Here is a 20,957-nt window from a genome sequence, read left to right on the forward strand (position 1 = left end):
CGGGGAGGGCAGGAGATCACTGCATCCCCAAGCTTCCTGCTGGGGCACTGGCTCCTGAAAGGGGATCCGAGCCCACGATAAGAGGCTCGAGGCAGGTCCTCAGGAAACAATGGGTGGCTTGATGAGACCTGCTCTGTGATACTCCTGAGAAGGGAGAAGCCCCTGCAGCCAGTCCCCACTGGAAAGGAAATTGGGGGTTTCCGTGGCAACCAGCTCCCTGGGCACAAAGGCTCGTCTGTCTGCCAGGAAGGCAGCTGAGGTGTCTCCTGCCGCAGCCTCTGCTCTGGTGGACGGCAGCGAGATGGAGGGAGGGATGGGGGAGCCCCAGGAGACCAGGGCCCCTGGTGCTTCGTAAAGGGCTGACAGTCCCGGGGCCACTGGGATGGGCGCACCCTCCAGGCAGCAGTGCTGTGTCAGGGAAGGAGTGGGCGGGCTCACAGACAGCTGGAGGCAGAGGGGGTTGAAAGGTTGAAGGGTTTATTATTTACACGCGTAAAGAAGGTGAGACTAAACACTGGGGCGAGGCACCGTCAGGAAGGTGACTGCAGCTCAGTCGCTGATGATGAGCTCGTCCACCCCCCAGTCTTCATAGCTCCCGTCGGGCAGGTAGCGGCGGATGATGATGGGGATCTTTCGGGCCCTGCGGCGGCGAGAAGTCAAGGTACGTGAGGGCTGCTGACCCCGCTCTGCGGCACAGGGACGGGCCGTGTGGAGGACGCAAGGCAAGAGACGTCTCAGGAGCCCCCTCCTGCGACCACGGGGGCCCTGGGCAGGACAGGGATTACCACCCAAAAAGCTCCTGCGTCGCTGAGCGGGGACGGTGGGTCTGGAAGGGCGCCGCCCTCCCGCGGCTGAAGCAGGAGGGAGAGCGGAGGGCTGCGCGGAAGGCCAAGGGCAGTGGGAACAGGGCAATGCTGACGGACAGGCGGGGGCCCCGCCTCAGCCATGTCCTCCCCTCCCCCCTGGCCGGCCGCCCTCCCCGTCCCCCTCCCGCCACGGGCTCTGCCCGAGTAAGAACCACACCTCCCCAGCAGGGAAGCGGGGAGGGGAGTGCAGCAGAGAACCCAAGGGGTGGCCCCTGGGCTCTGGAGCAGTGAACCGGGACCTGGACGACTTACTTGAGCTCTTTCATGGCGATGAGCAAGGGATCTGTCTCCCCCTCCAGCTCCACCATCACGGGGGCACACATCCTGCAGGTACAGGGACAGGTGTTGGGGGCGACTACAGACATGGGGAGAAGGGCCCAGCACCAAGTCGGGGTGAATGGTGTCAGCACACCAGGCCTCACCCAGAAAAGGCACCTGCCAGGCAGGTGGGCAGGGAGCGGCGGTTCAGGGGCACCGACAGTGAGGGTCCACGGTGGGAGCCAGCAAACCAGATTGACCCTTCGCCTCCAAGGACACTGTTTTTCTCCCAATCTCAGCATCCTCATTTGAAAATGAAGACAGAGTTCCCATCATGGCTCAGCGGTTAATGAACCCGACTAGGATCTATGAGGTTGCGGGTTCAACCCCTGGCCTCACTCAGTGGGTTAAGGATCCAGTGCTGCCATGAGCTGTGGTGTGGGTCGCAGATGTGGCTCGGACCCTGCGTTGCTGTGGCTGTGGCGTAGGCCAGCAGCTACAGCTCCAATTCGACCCCTAGCCTGGGAACCCCCATATGCCGTGGGGGTGGCCCTAAATAGCGAAAAAGATAAATAAATAAAAAAGAAAGAAAGAAAGAAAATGAAGACAAAAAGGCCTACACAACAGTGACGGTGAAACTCTACAGGCTAACAAGCAAAGACTCATACATGCCATCTGCTGCCCTCAGCCCTTCACCTAGATTATTTCATCTGAGCCAAGTCCTACTGGTACTTCCATTTTATTGACGAGGAAACTGAGGCACAGAGAGGTCAGTAACTCGCCCAAGGCCACACAGCCAGTAAGTGGCAGAGCCAACATGTGAACCCCAAAGGCTCCCCCTTACTGTGCTGTAACACCTCCCACTAAAAGCTGGTGACCTTGAACGGAAGGTATCGTGAAAGGGTCAAGTGTGAGCCTTCATCACTGGGCCCTCTGACATTCATCATGTCAGCTCCCCTGCCAAGGATGTTCCCCAGAGCCCATCACAGACTCCTGGGCCCGCGGCCACAGCAAAGCATTCCAGCACAAAGGACCAGCAGGTGCAAAAGCTCCCCCTTCTGACTGTTCTAACACAACCCCCAAGCCCTGCCTCAGGGCCCAGCTCACCTCATCTTCCTTCTGTCCTGGCATCAACCCCCACAAGGGGCCTGCTCCTCTAGCCGCTAAGGGCCTGCTTACTACCCTTCCGTGACACCCCACGGCCATCAGGCAGAACCCCAGTGGCTCCTGCTCACCTTCTCCGGCTGCTTGCCGGCATTGACCCTACCTTCCAGCACACCAGACTACGTCCATTCCCTGGACAGCCTCCGTCCATTCCCTGGACAGCCTCCGGTTTCCCTTCTGCATCCTTGTACAAGCTCCTCCTCTCCCTAACAGCCCGTAAAATTCAAATGTCTCCACTCCGGAAATCACTTGCTGAATCCTCAAGAGTCCTGACTGGTTTTACACACGCTTCTCTTGGCACCAGTATCACTACACTGTGCCTACTTGTCTGAAGTTTTCCAAATTAGACCTGGTGGCCCAGGATCCCATGTTCTAGCATAATACTTGGCTCACAGCAGAGGCTCTAAAAACAAACAGGCACAAACAATGCCAGTTCTAGGCCCACTTCCTCCAAGAAGCCACCCTTACTGATCCCAGCTTAAGTTCACATGAATGGGTCCCAATTCTGCTAAGTGTCGAAATTACTAGGAGAGCATATACTAAATGTACAGGTCCTTCCCCAGACCCTCTAAACAGACTCTAAAATAACCTTCCAATTTCATTACTAAATATTTTGATGTCTGTTACTCCCAAAGCTTGAATACGTCCCGAGGGCAGAGAGCGAGTGTTTAACTTTACCTGTATCCTCTCTCAGCAAGTATACAAACTTCCCCCAAATTAAAAGCTTTCAAGTATGTGGCAAAATGCTTTCCCTTATCTGCTCATGCCTTATTTTTTTCAAGACACAAATAATTCACGAGCATTGATTTATCCAGCCCGACTCCCTGAGTGGCAGCGTGAGAGCAAATGCCCTCAGGGAAGCTGTCTCTCATCCAGCCGCCAGGTGGTGCTCATGAACGGGAGTCAGACTTCACCCAAACCCTATCCCAGAAACGTTTGTTCAGCATCTACTAAGTGCAGACGGCAGGCCCAGTACTGGAGATAAGCTCCAGCTCCGGATGTCCAAGGGTTTACAGCAGCCAGGGAACCATCAGAGGGCATCCTGGCCCTTCATGGGAAGGAGCACTACAGACCCGAATAAGCTGGGCCGAGCTGGGCCTTGCTCCCCAAGAAAAGCAGGAGGCTGGGACTTGACAGTGTCCTGAACGCCTAACTCCCGATTTTCAAGTGCTCCACATTGTCCAATAACACACGCCCATCTGCTGAACTTGTCACTCACAGCACCAGTGACATCTTTTCCAGCCTTGTGCCCCAAGCTACCTGCCATTCCCCCACCACAATCCACACATGGCAGCCTCCACGTGGAATTTTCTGGGTGCTATTTCTGGCACCTGGGATACTGCCAATCCCACTTCGCTCTAATCCAATCTCTTCATGATGCTTCCCCAGTCACCCCTGCCATTACTCCCTGTCTCCTTTTCTGTTTCTTTTCTAAAGCATCAATTCCATCAGTCCTGGGTTCTGGGTACTTGGAGCAGGTCCATCTCCCATTCAGACTGTAAGCACCTGGCAGACAGGGGGGACTGTGTCTTTTTTTTTTTTTTTTGCTTTTTAGGGCCGCACCTGCGGCATATGGAGGTTCCCAGGCTAGGGGTAGAATTGGAGCTACAGCTGCCGGCTGACGCCACAGCCACAGCAACACCAGATCCTTAACCCACTGAGCGAGGTCAGTGGTTCCTAGGCAGGTTCGTTTCCACTCCGCCACAATGGGAACTCCATGGAGGAGGACTATGTCTTTAATCATTTCTGCAGCCCCAACAGGTGCAAGCACACTATCTTATTCAATGTTGAAAGACTTTAACTTGCAAACAGTCTGTCTGTTTGAAAAATAATCGCGAACTGCTCTTCCTGCCAGGTCATGGTTAGCAGACGTGAGCACCGCCCAATCACCGCTCTGCGATGATGGAAAGGTCCTCTCTACGCACTACCCGTTACAGCAGCCACAGGGGGCTGCCGGGCACAGGAAATGTGGCTATCGAGACCACCCAAACACTGAGCTTCTATGTAGTTTTACTTAATTCAAAGGTAAATGGCAGACGTAGTCCACGGCGACCATAACCGATGGTGCGGGCCTAGAGGGTCCTGAACCCAGCAAAACTAAAATCAGCATGCAGCAGAGTGCAGCTCTAACTTCACCCAGAGCAGCAAGGAGGGCCACTGGGCTGGCAGGGGACCTGCTCCTGCCCAGTGGGCGAGGAACAGCACAGCCCGCCAGGAAACCCTCATGGTGGTCATCTTCATGCCACAGGACCAGAGTGGGTAAGTCCACAGCTGTCTGAACAGCTGGGGCAGGATGTGCAGACCGAGCATCACCGCCCCTCCAGCACGGGTGGCTCACTTCCGGCCCCAGCCCTCCCTTGGAGCCTCTCTCCACTACTCCCTCCTCGGAGCACCCCCTCCTCTAGGTACCCACCATTTCCCACAGCAGCTTGTGAGAAGTTGGGGTACAGCTCCTTCCCTCGGCCTCACATTTCCCCGAGGAGGACCTTCCACGAGAGCACCAGTGACAGGCCTGCCCCCTCTCTGTTCTCCCCCTTGCTCCTTGCCAGGATGGAGGGGGAACTCGTCTGATGGGGAGCCTGCGGAGAAAAGCAGGCATCCCTGACCCGGTCTCTCGGAGGGGCCCTGCTTCCTCAAGGCCGCCTGCCTGCAGAGAGGGCGCTTTCAGATCTGCTCTCCACGATGCCACGACCTGAACAGGCAGGCTCACCCCTGCAGACACGGCCTCGGGATGCCTGCATCTCCTGTGGCTGGCGGGATGGACAGGCAAGCACCACACATTTTGCTCCCCAGCTGTCTATGCGCTGTCTCCCGAGGCCTGCTATTCTTCACCTGGTTTCAAGCTCGGGAGAGGTTTCAAACCCCCAAACCTCCACTGCGACTCTGTGCTTTCACCTCCCTAGCACGGCCTCCACACAAGGGGAGGGCTCTCCCACCCCTCTGGGCCGACCAGAGGCCACGCCGGTCGAAAACCACCTTAGGCCCAGGGGCTGCTGCTGCAGCTCCCCAACTAACCAGCCCACAACGGTCTGCGGCTGACTTTATTTATATCTGCACCCCTAACTGACAGGCAATCATCAAGTGCTGTGTTCTTACGGCTCTCCTTCCACTGCACTGTTATTTGACGTCTCAGATGTTTCTGTCCTACTGCTCCACTGGATCACAAACTCCCGGAGGCCGGGGTCCAGCACAGTGCCCGGCACGCAGGGACAGCACCCCCTGGCTGAGCCTGTGAGAGGAGGGAGGGTCTGTTTTCAGGTGCCAGGCTGGACCGCATCAACAGCTCGGAGGCCCCCCATGGCCTGACCCACAGAAAAGATGGTTGAGAGGTGCACACTCACGCGATCTGAAGGGCTCGGGTGCCCAGCACGCGGGCTCGCTCGTACTTGGTCATATACGGCGTGGTGATTCGCTTCTGGTTGGCCTGCGGCCGCTCTCCAGAAGGAAGGATCTCAACGTTCTCCTGGCCCTCCTGGACACCAAGGCAGAAAAGAGGGACAGTCTCAGGATGCGTCACTGGGGTGAAGGGAGGAGGTAAACGACAATGATGACAACCTGCATCACACCACTGCTGGTTACGCACAGCGACCATGCAACTGCCTTAACAGCGCCTCATTTCATCCTCACAATAACCTCAGGAGGTGGCGTCACAGTGCCCATTTGAGAGGCTGGAGAGTGAGCTAACTTGGCCAAAGTCTCAGGCCTAGTGCAAGAGAGGAATCCCGATCGGGATTCCAAATCAGCTGCCTCATCCGGAAGAGTCGGCCCATACACAGAAGTCCTTGAGCAAAGACAACAAACCACCCTAAGCACGAAGGGAACACGCACCCTGTCTTTCTACCTTCATATATTTAACCATCAAGCATCTGTCACATGCCAGACACCATAGCAGGTACTGAGACAGAAAGCTACAAGTCTTTCTGTGCTCTCGAAGCATTCGTTGTGCAGAAAAGATGAAAGTACACAAACTCCAAGGGCTATAAACGGACGGAAGTGTGACACGGACCTAACAAGAAGGTGAGGGCTGACCACCTCACATTGGGGGTTGGGAATACAGGCCGGATGAGACTTGGGCTAGTTTAGAAAGATGAGTAGGAGTTGCCAAGCTAACGAGGAAGGAAAGGGCATTTCAGGCAGGCTGAATCACATGTGCACAGACACAAAGGAGGGAGAGAATATTCTAGGTTTGGACAACTAATTGTGGAATATGATTAGAGCAAAGGTGTATATGGGGAGCTCCCTTTGTGGCTCAGTGGCTTAAGAACCCAACATAGTGTCTGTGAGGATGCAGGTTCAATCCCTGTCCTTGCTCAGTGAGTTAAGGATCCAGAGTTGCCACAAGCTGTAGTGTAGGTCACAGGTGTGGCTCCGATCCAGCGTTGCTGTGTGGCATAGGCCAGCAGCTGTATCTCTGATTTGACCCCTAGCCTGGGAACTTCCATTTGCTGCAGGTTCAGCCATAAAAAGAAAAGAGACCAAAAAAAAAAAAAAAAAAGCTATATACAGAGGGGAATACATTCTTTTTTTTTTTTTTGTCTTTTTGCCATTTCTTCGGCCGCTGCTGCGGCATATGGAGGTTCCCAGGCTAGGGGTCTAATCGGAGCTGTAGCCACCGGCCCACACCAGAGCCACAGCAGCGCAGGATCCAAGCCATGTCTGCGACCTACACCACAGCTCACGGCAACGCCGGATCGTCAACCCACTGAGCAAGGCCAGGGATCAAACCCACAACCTCATGGTTCTTAGTCGGATTTATTAACCACTGAACCACAACGGGAACTCCAAAGAGGGGAATAAATTCTATAACAAAGAATTAAGATGACATGAACAAAAGCTCAACATCACTGATTATTAGAGAAATGCAAATCAAAACTACCTCGAGATACCACCTCACACCAGTCAGAACAGCCACTGTTAATAAGTCCACAAATAACAAATGCTGGAGGGGGTGTGGAGAAAAAGGAGCCCTCCCGCACTGTTGATGGGAATATAAGTTGGTACAACCACTATGGAGAACAGTATTGAGGTACCTTAGAAAACTATACATAGAACTACCATATGATCCAGCAATCCCACTCCTGGGCATATACCCAGACAAAACTTTCCGTGAAAAAGAAACATGCACCCGCATGTTCATTGCAGCACTATTCACAATAGCCAAGACATGGAAACAACCCAAATATCCATCAACAAATGACTGGACTACAAAGATGTGGTATATACACAATGGAATACTACTCAGCCATAAAAAAGAACAAAATAACGCAGCAACATGGATGGAACTAGAGACTCACACTGAGTGGAATAAGTCAGAAAGAGAAAGACAAATACCATATGATATCAATCACTTATATCTGGAATCTAATGCAAGACACAAATGAACCTTTCCACAGAAAAGAAAATCACAGACTTGAAGAACAGACTTGTGGTTGCCAAGGGGAAGAGGGAGTGGGATGGACCAGGAACTTGGAGTTAATAGATGCAGACTATTGCCTTTGGAATGGATTAGCAATGAGATCCTACTGTGTAGCAGTGGGAACTACGTCTAGTCACTTATGATGGAACATGGGTAATGTGAGAAAATAGAATATATACATGTATGTGTGACTGGGCCAACTTGCTGTAGAGTAGAAAATTGCCAGAACACTGTAAACCAGATATAATGGAAAAAAATAAAAATTATATATATAAAAAATCATTTTATATATATACTAAAAAAAAGAATTAAGATGGAATTCCCGCTGTGCCACAACGGATCAGCAGCACCTCTGCAACACCAGGACACAGGTTCGATCCCCACCCAACACAGTGGGTTAGGGGATCTGGGACTGCTGCAGCTGCGGCTCAAATCTGATCCCTGGCCTGGGAACTCCACAGGCCGTGAGGCAGCCAAGAGGAAAAAAAAAAAATCAACAAATATGTATTGAGTGCTTACTATAACATGTCAGATAAGTATTCTAAATGCCCAGGCTAGACAGACAAAATTCTTTCTCCCGTGTGTAATTTATGTTATAATAAGATGAACTAAACAACAACAAAAATTAATAAGTAAAATGTGTAGCATAAAAACAGAAAGAGGAGTTTCTGTCATGGCTCAGTAGTTAATGTTAGTATCCATGAGAACAAGGGTTTGATCCCTGGCCCCGCTCAGTGGGTTAAGGAGGATCTGGGAGCTATGGTATAGGTTGCAGACGTGGCTCGGATCCTGCATTGCTGTGGCTGTGGCATAAGCCGGCGGCTTCAGCTCCAACCGGACCCCCCTAGCCTGGGAACTTCCATATGCCATGGGTGCAGCCCTAAAAAGACAAAAAAGAAAATAAAAGAAAAGAAAAAAACAGAGGGAGGAGTTCCTTTATGGTGCAGCAGGTTAAGGATCTGGCTGCTGTGGTGGACATTAGATCCCCGGGCCAGGAACTTGCACATGCTGCAGGTGTGGTCCGTAAATAAATAAATGAAAACAAAAGACAGGGAGTGTCAGGCTGGGGGTTTGGAGGAGGGGGCAAATGCTGCAACATTAAACACATGGTGAGGGAAGACCTCAAAGAGGTGACATTTACCAAAGACCTGCGGAGGTGAGGAGCAGGTCACGTGAATATCTAAGGGAGAGTGTTCCTAGAAGAGGGAACAGCACGCTCAAAGGTCCTGAGCTGCAGTCTCCCTGGCACGATAGGGACAAGAAGAGATAAGGTCACAGAGGGAGCAGGTACCCAGACCAAGGAGAACCTTGTACATCTTTTTGCCATTTATTCTGAGTGAGATAGGAAGCCCCTAGATGCAGGCTCTGAGCAGAGGAGAGACAAAGTGACTTAAGATTTAAAAGGAGGAGTTCCCATCGTGGCCTAGCGGAATCGAATCTGACTAGGAACCATGAGACTATGGGTTTGATCCCTGGCATCGCTCAGTGGGTTATGGATCCGGCGTTGCTGTGAGCTGGGGCATAGGTTAAAGACACGGCTCAGATCTGGCATTGCTCTAGCATAGGCTGGAGGCTACATCTCTGATTAGACCCCTAGCTGGGAACCTCCATATGCTATGGGCGCAGCCCTAAAAGGACCAAAAAAAAAAAAAAAAAGGATTTAAAAGGATCAGGAGTTCCTATCATGGCTCAGTGGTTAATGAATCTGACTAGCTTCCATGAGGACACAGGTTCGATCCCTGGCCTTGCTCAGGGGGTTAAGGATCCTGTGTTACTGTGACTGCAGTGTAGGCCAGGAGCTATAGCTCTGATTTGACCCCTAGCCTGGGAACATCCATATGTCACAGAAGCGGCCCTATAAAGCAAAAAAAAAAAAAAAAAAGATTTAAAGGAATCAATGTGGATGCTCTGTTGAGAATATACTGTAGAGGGTAAGGGCCGAAGCAGACAGACTCTTTAGAAGACCAACAGCAATCAATCATGTAAGGAGGTAAAAAGGACAGCTCTGGCGGCAGCAAAGCAAAGGGCAGACTGAAGCAGGAAAACTGGTAACACAATTTCTATAGGAATGTGGGTGAGGAGCATGGAGGATCTAAACCAGGCTGAGGCAGGAGGAATGGAGAAAGGGAAACAGAGCTGAACCACACATAGGAAGCAGAATCCATGGGACAGGAATGAGGGAGCAGAAGGACGGAGAAGGAGGCTTCTGACACAGTGTACGAGAGGCATCCCAGAGGGCGAGGCAGAGGAAATCCTGAAGGAGAGGCTTCGGCTTCCAGCCTAAACTAACACACAAGCATCCCCATCCATCGGTCACACAGGACACAAAGCCCCATTTTAGCCATGAAGCTAGTAACTCATTCACCAGAAACTCGTCTTCCTCGGCATCTCCCACTTTCTCAGCCCACATCCAATCTACCGAAATATCTCTTTCATCCGTTTTCTCATCTCCAGCAGTATCAGCACCCAAGTGCCGACAGGTCTCACCTGGAGGTCCGTGAGAGCTCCTGAATTGGCCTCTCCTACTCTTGCTCCTCCCCAAACCACTCCTCACTCTGAGACCAAAGCATTCCTTTTTTTTTTTTTTTTTTGCCTTTTTGCCTTTTCTAGGGCCGTTCCCTTGGCACATGGAGGTTTCCAGGCTAGGGGTCTAATCAGAGCTGTAGCCGCCGGCCTACGCCAGAGCCACACCAAGGCAGGATCCGAGCCGCATCTGCAACCTACTATCACAGCTCACAGCAACGCCAGATCCTTAACCCACTGAGCAAGGCCAGGGATTGAACCCGCAACCACTGAGCCACAACGGGAACTCCCCAAAGTGTTCCTTTAAAGTGTAAACTGGACCATGCCACTCCCCAGCTCAAAACTTGTCCGTGGCTTCCCACCACCTGCAGGCTACAACATCCTGCCTGACCTTGGCCCTTACCTCTCCAGCTTTATTCCAGGTCACTCTCCCCCTTGCTCTTTATGTAGCCCCACCTTGCAGCGCTCCTGGTACATAATAAACATTCAACACATGTTTGCTCAATGAATGAAGGGGATATTTCACCTGTCAGTAAACTAACTGCCCCAGAAGCTACAGGCTGTGGTCCAAGTGGACAAAATCCTTCAGGCCCACCCTGCTGGCCACCTCCACCACCCAGGACTAGACCTCTCCTCACTCTAACTGGCCTCACTACAGACAAGAAGCAGATGCATTCGGTCATCACTGGCCGGGCTATCTGGCAACTTGGGCTGCCGAGAGGAGAGCCCAAGGCTAAATACTTACCTCCTCGGCATTTTCCAAGTCATCTAGCCCTTCGTCCTCCTCCACATCGTCAAAGTCATCGCCATCAAAACTGTACAAGAAGAAAGCAGAGCATCACTTACGAGACTCAAAGAGCGCAGAGATCTGATAAGCAGGAGGTGCTCAATAAATATGCACTTACTGAGTAAATCATTTTATAACAATAATTAAGTCATTTGATGTCCTCAACTTACTAAAACAAAGCTTCCTTTTCTTTTCTTTTCTTTTGGCTTTGTCTTTTCTAGGGCCACACGCGCGGCACGTGGAAGTTCCCAGGCTAGGAGTTTAATCAGAGCTGTAGCCACCAGCCTACACCAGAGCCACAGCAGTGCCAGAGCCAAGCCGCATCTGTGACCTACACCACAGCTCATGGCAACGCCGGATCCTTAACCCGCTGAGCAAGGCCAGGGATCAAACCTGCAACCTCATGGTTCCTAGTCAGATTCGTTAACCACTGAGCCATGACGGGAACACCAAAGCTTCCTTTTCTATTCCCTCCAGAGCCCTATTTCCATGCCCCCCTGTGGGAGAAAAATTCATGAAAGAGTTGTCCATCTTCGCCATTTCCAATTCTTCTCCTCACATTCTGCCATCATCTCACTCCCAAAGACTTTCAGCTCCTTGGCTCCACCAAAACCACTCCTTTCAAGTTCATCAATGATTTGCACGTTGCTAAATCCACTGGTCTATTCTTGTTCTCATTTAGCCTGATCTGTCAGGTGGCACACCGAATCACTCCCTCTCACTCAAAACACTCTCCACTGGAGTTCCCGCTGCGGCGCAACAGGACTGGCGGCATCTCTGGAGCACTGGGACACAGGTTCGAGCCCTGGCCCGGCACAGTGGGTTAAGGATCCAGCACTGCTGCAGCTGTGCCGTAGGTCACAACTGTGGCTCGGACCTGATCCCAGGCCCAGGAACTCCAGATGCCACAAGGGCGACCAAGAAAGAAAGAAAGAAAAGGACACCTCGTGGTCTTGGTGTTCCCCCACCTCATAGTGGCTCTTTCTCAGCCTCTCTTCCCTCCAGGCACTCCACAGTTAGGATGCTCTGACGCCCATTCATCTCCTCTTCTCTACTGACCACCCACCCCCCTGCCGCCTCCCCATGATCGCCCCCTCTCTTAGCTTTGACTAATACTCTTATGCTAAAGACGCCTCTATTTTTGTCTCTCCTCCACACATTCAGGGAATCTTTCCGGTTCTAGCTTCAAAATAAACCCAGAAATCAAAACCACTTCTCACTACCTCTACTACGATTACCCTAGTACAAGTCACTCCTTTTTTTCACCTGGATTACCGCAAGCCTCCCAGACTTTTACTACCTCAAGTCTCCCCAGACCCTCCGCTGGGTTTCTTTTACATACTTCTACCGTGCAATTCACACGACCCCTGCATTATCCGTCTGTGGGCCTGTCCCCTTTTCTAGAAACGGCCCCCTACCTGAAGAGCAGGAGCTATGCCTACTTCACCTCAGTAATTCCAAATCAAGAGACTCCGTGAAAGTTTGTGGAAAGATACCACGTTCACTGATTCTCTCCGGATCCTCAAACTGGGGCTTTTCTTGGCCCAGCCTCTGACCAGGTGTAAGCTCCTGGTCCCCCCGCCTTTCCCTTCTTCAGCTCCGCGGGCCCCTCAATACCCCCAGTCTCCTCACGCATTGCTCCTCGGTTAACGGCTTCTTAACCTCCTTTGACCAGGCTCCCACTCCACCCGCCCCTTCCAGGCTCGGCAAAGCTCACTTTGCTCCTGCACTCACTTGTCCTCGTTGTCAGACATGACGCCCGCGCCGCAGCTCCCTGGTTCTGCGCTCCAGAGTCGCGCGGACACCCGCAAACTACGTGCCTCCGCCACGAGCTGCGCCACGCGCACTCTGCGCCTGCGCTGTGACCTAGAGGCAATTGCTTCCGGGAGGATCGGCAGGGCGATAGTGCGCACGCGCCGAGAAGCTAGAGCTTGTTACCATGGTAGCCAGAGTGTATAACCAGAGCTTGAGCAGCCGAGATCTCAAAAGCATTCCTACAGGGCTCCGGCGCGGGTGCTCCTTCAGAGCCCAGCGGCCACTCTCAGTGGGCACCCAGCCGGAGTCTTACCTAAGAGTGAGGTTTCCGTTTGGGTCTATCACACAACGGGCAAGGTTACCCTAACGCCCCTTTCCTCCCGAGGTGGCTTCCCTGCCACAGGCGCCGGGTCTGGATGAGGTCTCTGTTCGCTTGTGTGTATCTGCCAGTGGATCTGTTCCGGGTGGGAGGATTGGGCACTGTCGCGATATTGATGGGCGGCGTCACGATTCTCTTGCGGGCCCCCTCCCCCGCCAGCCCCCAAACTTTGGGTGGTGTTGGGGGTGCGGAAGCAGAGGTTGTATCTGGGAGACAGGGGGTGTGTCGTCGCGTTTTTCCCTCCTCAGAGCCCTCCCATGGCTTCCCAGGAGAGGGTGGAGACTGTGACCAAAGGAAATGGCTTCTGGCGCTGCCCCAAGCCGGCCGCTTACACCCCAAGAACCTGCGAGCTGCTCAGAGGTCAGTGGTGGTCGGGCGGGGCGGGGCGGTGGTGTCAGTGCATGAAAGGACAAAAGGAGAGCGGTAGTCACTGTTAACCTCTGTAACTCAGTTCTCACCTGCATGACTTATGGCTTGCAATTGCTGTTTTCATTTTTCAGATAAGAAGCCTGGGGTTCAGGAAAGTTTGGGGGTCCTGCAACTCGAAAGTGGCCAAAAGTCAAAGAACTCACGAATTTTAGAGCAGTTAACTCCTATGCATCCCTTATATCACACTTTTTTTTTTTTGGTTATTCTTTTTTTTTTTTGTAATTGTTATTTCCCCAATACAATTTTTTTTCCTGCTGTACAGCATGGTGACCCAGTGACACATCCTATATCACACTTTCAATTTCCCCAGAGAAGCCTTATTTCCTCCCCACCCACCACCAACACAGTGCAACCAACCGTTAGGTGCCCACACACTCCCAGTGCCTTTTCCTTCACTGGGCTTAGCGTAACCTGTAGTCAGATACCTAGTGTGTCCCTATGAATTCATGTTGAATTAACATCCATCTGCCCTTCTAGTTCATGAACTCCCATCAGGACACGGTGCCTGTTTTGGCTCGCAGTTGTAACTCCAGCCCCTGGCACATGCTTAATGACTGCTTGTTCATTCACTCAACAACAACAACAAAAATTTTTAAGCCCACTGTGAGCTTTTAGACATTGTTCCAGTTGCTGATGATACAGCAGTTAAAAAAAAAAAAAAAGAAAAGAAAGAAAGAAAAAAAAATCTTGTGGAGTTCCCTTCGTGGCTCAGTGGAAACAAATCTGACTAGCATCCATGAGGACGCAGATTCCATCCCTGGCCTCACTCAGTGGGTTAAGGAGCCAGCATTGCCATGAGCTGTGGTGTAGGTCGCAGACACGGTCGGATCTGGCATTCCTGTGGCTGTGGTGTAGACCAATGGCTACAACTCCGATTCAACCTCTAGCCTGAGAACTTACATTTGTAACAGGTGTGGCCCTAAAAAGGCAAAACAGAAAAAAGAAAAAAGACTTGCATCCATGGAGCTAATATTTTAGTAGGACTGTTACAATGATAAATAAGTAAAATATATAGAACTTAGATGGTGATGAGTGCTATAGAAAACAATGAAGCAGGGAAGGAAGAGCGGGAGTACACAGGTACGGAATGGGGTCCAGAGGCAAAACGAGGACATTTGCTCACAGCCCAGGAGGCCTCACTGAAGTGCTTTGTCTTGCAGCCATGATGAAAGAATCCAAACTGACTAACTTCCAACAGCGCCACATCATGGACACCATGAAAAGTAAGTGGCAGTCCACAGAGGCTTCCTGGGCCGAGGGATTTCTGGACCCTAGGATTCTTTTTGGACGGTCAGGAGGGCCTGCAGCATGTGGAAGTTCCTGGGCTAGGGATCAAACCCCTGCCTCACAACAACCCAAGCCGCTGCAGTGATAGTGCCAGATCCTTAACCCGCTGTGCCACAGGGGAACGCCATGGGCCATATTTTTAATGCTTCTCCATATTAAGAGGTAGGGGACCTCATTTTAAAAGACCAAAAAAAAAAAAAAAAGAGTTGTGGCGCATAGTGGGTTAAGAATTTGGTGTTGAGGGAGTTCCCCTCGTGGCGCAGTGGTTAACGAATCTGACTAGGAACCATGAGGTTGCAGGTTTGATCCCTGGCCTTGCTCAGTGGGTTAAGGATCCAGTGTTGCCGTGAGCTGTGGTGTAGGTTGCAAACTCAGCTTGGATCCTGCGTTGCTGTGGCTCTGGCATAGGCTGGTGGCTACAGCTCCGATTCGACCCCTAGCCTGGAAACCTCCATATGCCACGGGAGTGGCCCAAGAAATGGCAAAAAGACAAAACAAAACGAAAAAGAATCTGGTGTTGTCACTGCAGTGTCTTGGGTTGCTGCTGTGGTGAAAGTTCAGTCCTTAGCTCAGAAACTTCGACAAGTCATGGGCATGCCGTCCCCCCCCCAAAAAAAAGACCAAAAAAAAATCGAATAGCATTTCTGACCCTTGCTCCTGGGGAATAGACCTTGTGGGACCCTTGTTTCTTGCCCCGGCATGGGTCCTGACCTCTGAGCCCCTCTTGCAGTCAGCCTTTTTCCGACCTTCCCAACAGGTCACCGCCCATTGGAGACTTCCTGCCCAGCCAGGTAGTCTGAACACTGTCACGTCTGCAATCTCTCCCACCTCTTACACACGGACCCTGCGAGCTGTCCGGAGGAGAGGGCTCTGTGTGTCTCATTCACCGTTTTATTCATTCGTATCTCAGCTAGCAGAAACCAGACTTTCGGCAGGCTTCCAATTTAGGAAAAGCCTGCAGAACCTTTCCACAGCTCACCTCTGACCACACCCTGTATTATTTATTTTTAAGAAAAGCAAAAAAGTGGATGTACATGGGCGCGATAACAGCGCCCTCTAGGATCTTGAAAACAACCTCACTTTCTGAGATTTAACTTAATCAGCATTTAGTGGATCAGAGCGGAGATCTGTAAAGCTGCCTTAAGACAACGCCAGGGGAGTTCCCGTCGTGGCTCAGCAGTTAACAAACCCAGCTGGTATCCATGAGGATGTGGGTTCGCTCCCTGGCCTCCCTCAGTGGGTCAAGGATCCAGCGTTGCCGTGAGCTGGGTGTAGGTCACTGACAAGACTCGGATCCTGAGTTGCTATGGCTGTGGTGTAGCCTGTCAGCTACAGCTCTGATTTGACCCCTAGCCTGGGATCTTCCATATGCCTTGGGTGAGGCCCTAAAAAGTAAAAAAGAAAGAAAGAAAAAGGAAAGAAAGGAGGGAAGCACAGCATCTCTTCAGAGAAGGGAGGTAAACCACGGCACGGCCCTGGGTGGACGGCGTGAGGAGGGACAAGCAGGGGAAATGCCGGCCGCTCCAGCCTTCCAGTTGCTCAGGGCAGAGGCCTCAGCGTCATCCTGACTCCTCGTTCCCTTTCTCCCAGGCCCCGTAACCAACCCATCAGCATCCTCTCTGCTTGACCTCCAAACCATACCCTGACTCCGACTACCTCCACCCTTGACCCCAGCGCCGTGTTTGCAATGGCAGCCAAAGGGGTCAGGTCACTCCTCTGCTCGGAACCCTCCTGTGGCTTCTCACCTCCTGCAAAGTGAAAGCCAGTCTCTCCAGAAGCCCCAAAGGCCTCTGTGACCCCTGACCCCTGACCTCTACCCCCCCCCACCACCCCTTGCGGCCCCCTAGCCTCCTGGCTGTTCCTCTGATGCTCTAGGCACATTCCCACCTCAGGGCCTTGACTCTAGCCGTCCCCCCTGCCTGTGATGCCCTTCCCTCAAATGCCAGCCTCTTTCCACATTGGGGTCTTTTCTCAAATGTCACCCTCTCGCTGAGGTGAGGCCTTCAGGCTACCCTGTGCCCTATCCCTGTACTGGCACCCTCACCATCTAACATACCAGACGTGTTACTTGCTTTATCATCATCTACGCCCTGGATGAAAACGCCATGGGGCAGGACTTTGTCTCATTACCTGAAGCCAAGTGCGTACATGCTCAGTACGTATTTGCTGGGTGGCTGATAGGAGGCTGGGTACGTAGGGGCGGTGGGCAGGGGCCAGGCCAAAACAGTGAGCGGGCCCTGCTCCAAGCTGGGCTTTAGGGCTATTGAGAAGAGGGGCCATTCAGCCGGATAAGAGGTGACACACTTGGCTGGCCTGGGGGGGAGCCCCAGATCTGGGTCAAGGCAGTGGGGCTGGAGAGTGGGAGGGGTCGGTGTCTGTTATCCAAACCATCCCTCCCTGCCCTCGGACCAAGCAGGTTTTAGAAATCCGTCTATAGAAATAAAATCACCAGGACAAAGGTTTGAAGTACAAGAATGTTTATTCCATTGTTTGAAATCAATCAAAAAAAAAAAAAAGCCTGAATTTCTGAAACTAGGAGATTTGTTGAATAAATAATATATCCATTTCAAGGACTAGTATTTAGCTATAAAAATAAGTTATATATAAATGGAGTGATCGGGAAAGATGTCCTTGATAGATCATTAAGCGAAGAGTCTACTACTGAATGACTGCAGTATGACCCAGTATTTGAAAAACAAATCTTATATATGCACATGTATCTTTGAACAGGTTTAGGGAAGCATCAGAGAGAACGGACCAGCCCACCAAACTGTTGCCATGGCCATGGGGGAGGGGCTGCAGTGGGGAGGGAAGACTCTTCTGGACTGTGACTTGGTAGAACAGGTAGGGACCACTCTTATAAATTAAGCAAAGCCGCACCGTGACCCCCCACCCCCACCCTGACCCTTCCTCCCCCAGGAGGAGACGCTCTCCCGTTACACTGCAGCCCAACTTCCAGCCAGAAGGTCTTGCCTGCCAGGCAGCCGGCCTCGGCCATCTACCTGCCACCCATCCTGGCGGCCCGGTCCCACCTCCGGCCTGCCAGCCTGTGCCAAGCCAACGGGGCCTACAGCCGGGAGCAGTTCAGGCCTCAAGCCACCCGTAAGTGAGGGGCCTCGGCTGGAGCCCCTCTTGTACCTCCCTCCAAGGGGCAGGGGGCGGGGAGAGAGGCAGCCCCCAGGACGCTGAGCAGGAGGCTCACCGAATTCTCCCGCTATTGATACTACAGCCCTGGCACCTGTTAGCTTGGGGCATCCAGGATGCATGGGAAGCCAGTTAGCTGTTCCTTTGTATACATTTTTCCAGAACTCTCTTTAACAATTAACTGTTTCCATCCATCTCTGTTTGGTGGTCGTGTGTCATGGCCACAGCTGTCAGGCTCACACGGTGCCTCGAACCCAGAGCTCCTCGGCGCTCCGGCCGGTTTCAGAGTCATTCATCCTCCCCCCCTTTCTCCCGGCACCTGATGCGACTCCTGGTGGAGACCCTCAGACAGCTCCCCGCGGCCTCCCCACCCAGGCTGCTGCGGCAGTCACTGAGTTTTCCTGCCCTTGCTCTGCACCCAGGCAGCATGTAGGTTTTGACAAACTCTCTTCTGGGTTCTTTCAACCCCTTCCTGCCTTTCGTGACCTGACCGGCTCAGCAGCACCCGGGGTGGACAGCGCCGGGCTTGCAAGCGCCCCACCCGTGTCAGCCGGCTCCGCGGAGCAGGCGGGCCGACCGGGAACACGGACCTGGGGCGGGGGTGCGCCTCACGCCCTAACTAGGCCGTGTCCGGGCCCAACAGGGGATCTGGAGAAGGAGAAGCGAAGACTCCAGAATATTTTTGCCACGGGGAAGGAGCCAGAGGAAAGGAAGAGAAAGCCTCCTCCTGTGCGGCAGGAGGCCCCAGCGCCTGAGCTGGACCGGTTTGAAGAACGTGAGCCCGATGGGACAGTTACGCTGGGGAGGGAGTGTGGGTGGGGAGCGCCCCCCCCCCGCCACCAGCCAAGTGGGAGCAGTGGTCTCAGCACAGAAGTGCTTCCTGTTCTCAAGGGAGGCAAGCCACCGCCCCTCCGGGAGCCCCCACTGCCCCGCACCGACGGCCCTCTCCCCGTCCAGTGGTGAAGGAAATCCAGGAGAGGAAAGCGTTCCTGGCTGACATGGAGGCCCTGGGGCAGGGCAGGCGGTACCGAGGGGTCATCCTCACCGAAATCTCCCAGGTAGGGGTAGCACGGGGGCTGCCCACCATCGGCATGGTCCAGACGGTGGCAGAAACGGAGGGGCGGCTGTGGTGGCTCCTGGAGTTCCCTCCCTGACACCCAGCTTTCCCTGGCGTCCTCTGCAGAAACTACAGGAGATGGAAGACCTTGACCGCAAGAGGAGCGAGGAACTTAGGAAGGCTCTGGCCACCCCTTAATCTGTCTCCAGAGGCCAGCGGGGAGCCCACCCTCCTCCACCAAAGCCTACCCCCTTGCCAAGCAGGGCCACCCCCAGGCCAGCCCACCACCCGGGCCTTCAGCCATGTCAAGTGGCTGCATAGCACCGGCCCCACCTAGGGCACCCTGGACAGACAGCGCCCTAGAAGGTGGGCCACGTCTCAGAAAATGAGCTGGTTCTCCTCGAGACTCTACCCAGGGACCTGAGGTCAGCTGAGCCTCGGGGACCAGTCACAGATGAACACACACACACACACAAAACTTGGGGTCTTTTCTCTGGGAAAGAGCCCCCCCAACAGTGAAAGCAGGGTCTAGCCCTCAGCATCTTGGGCATGTGGCTAAGGGCACCCCCGGGACTCTCTTCCCACGGCCTCACCCGCTGTGGGTCTCTGTGTCCGGGACATTTGGTTTTCTGAAGTCAGGAATGAGCGTGAGTCCTTTCTTCCAAACTTAGGACCTTAGGACATTGACTTCTTACAGCCTTGGGCAAATGTTTAACGACCGTGATTAACTGGCTAATAAAACACACACACCATTTCATTTTCAGAGGAATAAGGCTTATTTGTTGAAGGAGTTAGACTTTTTTCAAGCCCAGATGGCTTCTAGCTGTGTGCCTATCTCAGGTGAAAAGGGGAACCAGCGCCCCCTGACCACCCACCCCCTGGCCGGGCGCTGGGGCAGGCGCCAGTGTCGCGCACACTGATTCAGTAAACACCTGGGCTGGAACCCGGAGCTCACCAAGATGCCATGACCAGAGTCAACGAGCAGGTAGCCTACACAGGACCAAGCGGTCTGTCTCTCTACCACACCCACAGCCCAAAGGGGCGGGAGGGATCCAGACGAAGGTGCGAAGGTGCCCAGCCCGTGCGGTCTGAGCCCGAGGCCGGCCTCATGGGGCTGCTGAGGAGACATCCCCCCGGGTCTGGCACACAGCACACGGCTGTCCCTGCGTCTTCTGACAACCACAAGCCGTACGCTCTCCAGCATTCTGTTATTTTCCCATCCCCATAAATCAAAGTATTCTAGAAATTTCAACAAACCCTTCCACTTGGAGGGTATCATATAATCTTCTCAGGCCACATGACCCCAATTTGGGTTTGCAGAATAAACACGGCCCTGCAGCCGCAAACGAAAGAACCAGATCAAGGGCTGGGCTCTGGAACATTCCATGGGAAGCCTGTGTTCACACACCCTCTAGAACCTGGGGGCCAAGGGCAGCTGGCCTCCATCTCAAGACCCACCCCCACCGCCCCGCGTGGCCCAAGGCAGCAAAGTGGAGAACTCAGCACATGTTCAGCCCACCCAGGACACCGTCAGGCTGCCCTTGATTTAAATCAGATCAGTTGCCAGCATTTACAAATTACACACACACCCCATCTGGATTTCCAGTTTCTTTTGAAAAATGGAAAGATCTGGCCCCCCTGGGCCCACAGCCCACAGTCGACTTAAGTGAGGCTTTTCCCTTGGGCTACGGCATATCCACCCCAGGTCACCCCCAGTCCCTGCCAGTCGAGTCTCCCAACACCCAGTCGCCTGACAGGCCCATCCCTCAGGACACGCCCAGCCCAGTTTATCTTTGTCACCTGCCTGGCCCCCAAAGGCACTGGAGTTGGTGACCCCAGTTCCAGACCAACAGGCACGTTAGGAAGGAGGCGGCCGAGGGCTGCACGGGTGT

General features: G+C 53.2%; 2 protein-coding genes across 10 annotated transcripts; one reads left to right on the forward strand and one right to left on the reverse strand.

Moving 5' to 3' along the window:
• Positions 1-460: 460 nt before the first annotated feature.
• On the reverse strand, positions 461-12,882 carry POLR2F (RNA polymerase II, I and III subunit F). Its single transcript, XM_047786302.1, has 5 exons — positions 12,749-12,882; positions 10,973-11,042; positions 5,630-5,760; positions 1,119-1,190; positions 461-640 (listed from the first exon to the last, which is right to left on the reverse strand). The coding sequence occupies exons 1-5, from the start codon at positions 12,766-12,768 to the stop codon at positions 550-552; spliced, it is 384 nt and encodes a 127-aa protein (XP_047642258.1). The 5' UTR covers positions 12,769-12,882; the 3' UTR covers positions 461-549.
• A 46-nt stretch (positions 12,883-12,928) lies between these two features.
• Positions 12,929-19,828, forward strand: C7H22orf23 (chromosome 7 C22orf23 homolog). 9 transcript variants are annotated; one of them, XM_047786293.1, is made up of 7 exons: positions 12,933-13,088; positions 13,397-13,508; positions 14,738-14,800; positions 17,784-17,966; positions 18,652-18,783; positions 18,900-19,066; positions 19,192-19,828. In XM_047786293.1, the coding sequence occupies exons 1-7, from the start codon at positions 12,954-12,956 to the stop codon at positions 19,261-19,263; spliced, it is 864 nt and encodes a 287-aa protein (XP_047642249.1). In that variant the 5' UTR covers positions 12,933-12,953; the 3' UTR covers positions 19,264-19,828. The 9 variants fall into 9 exon arrangements, with proteins under 9 accessions (XP_047642248.1, XP_047642249.1, XP_047642250.1 ...); XM_047786295.1 differs by having other exon boundaries at positions 12,935-13,088; positions 18,966-19,066; XM_047786292.1 differs by having other exon boundaries at positions 12,929-13,088; positions 18,900-19,828.
• Positions 19,829-20,957: the final 1,129 nt, after the last annotated feature.

This window comes from Phacochoerus africanus, chromosome 7 (assembly GCF_016906955.1).
Source record: "Phacochoerus africanus isolate WHEZ1 chromosome 7, ROS_Pafr_v1, whole genome shotgun sequence".
In the NCBI taxonomy this organism is placed as follows: domain Eukaryota; kingdom Metazoa; phylum Chordata; class Mammalia; order Artiodactyla; family Suidae; genus Phacochoerus; species Phacochoerus africanus.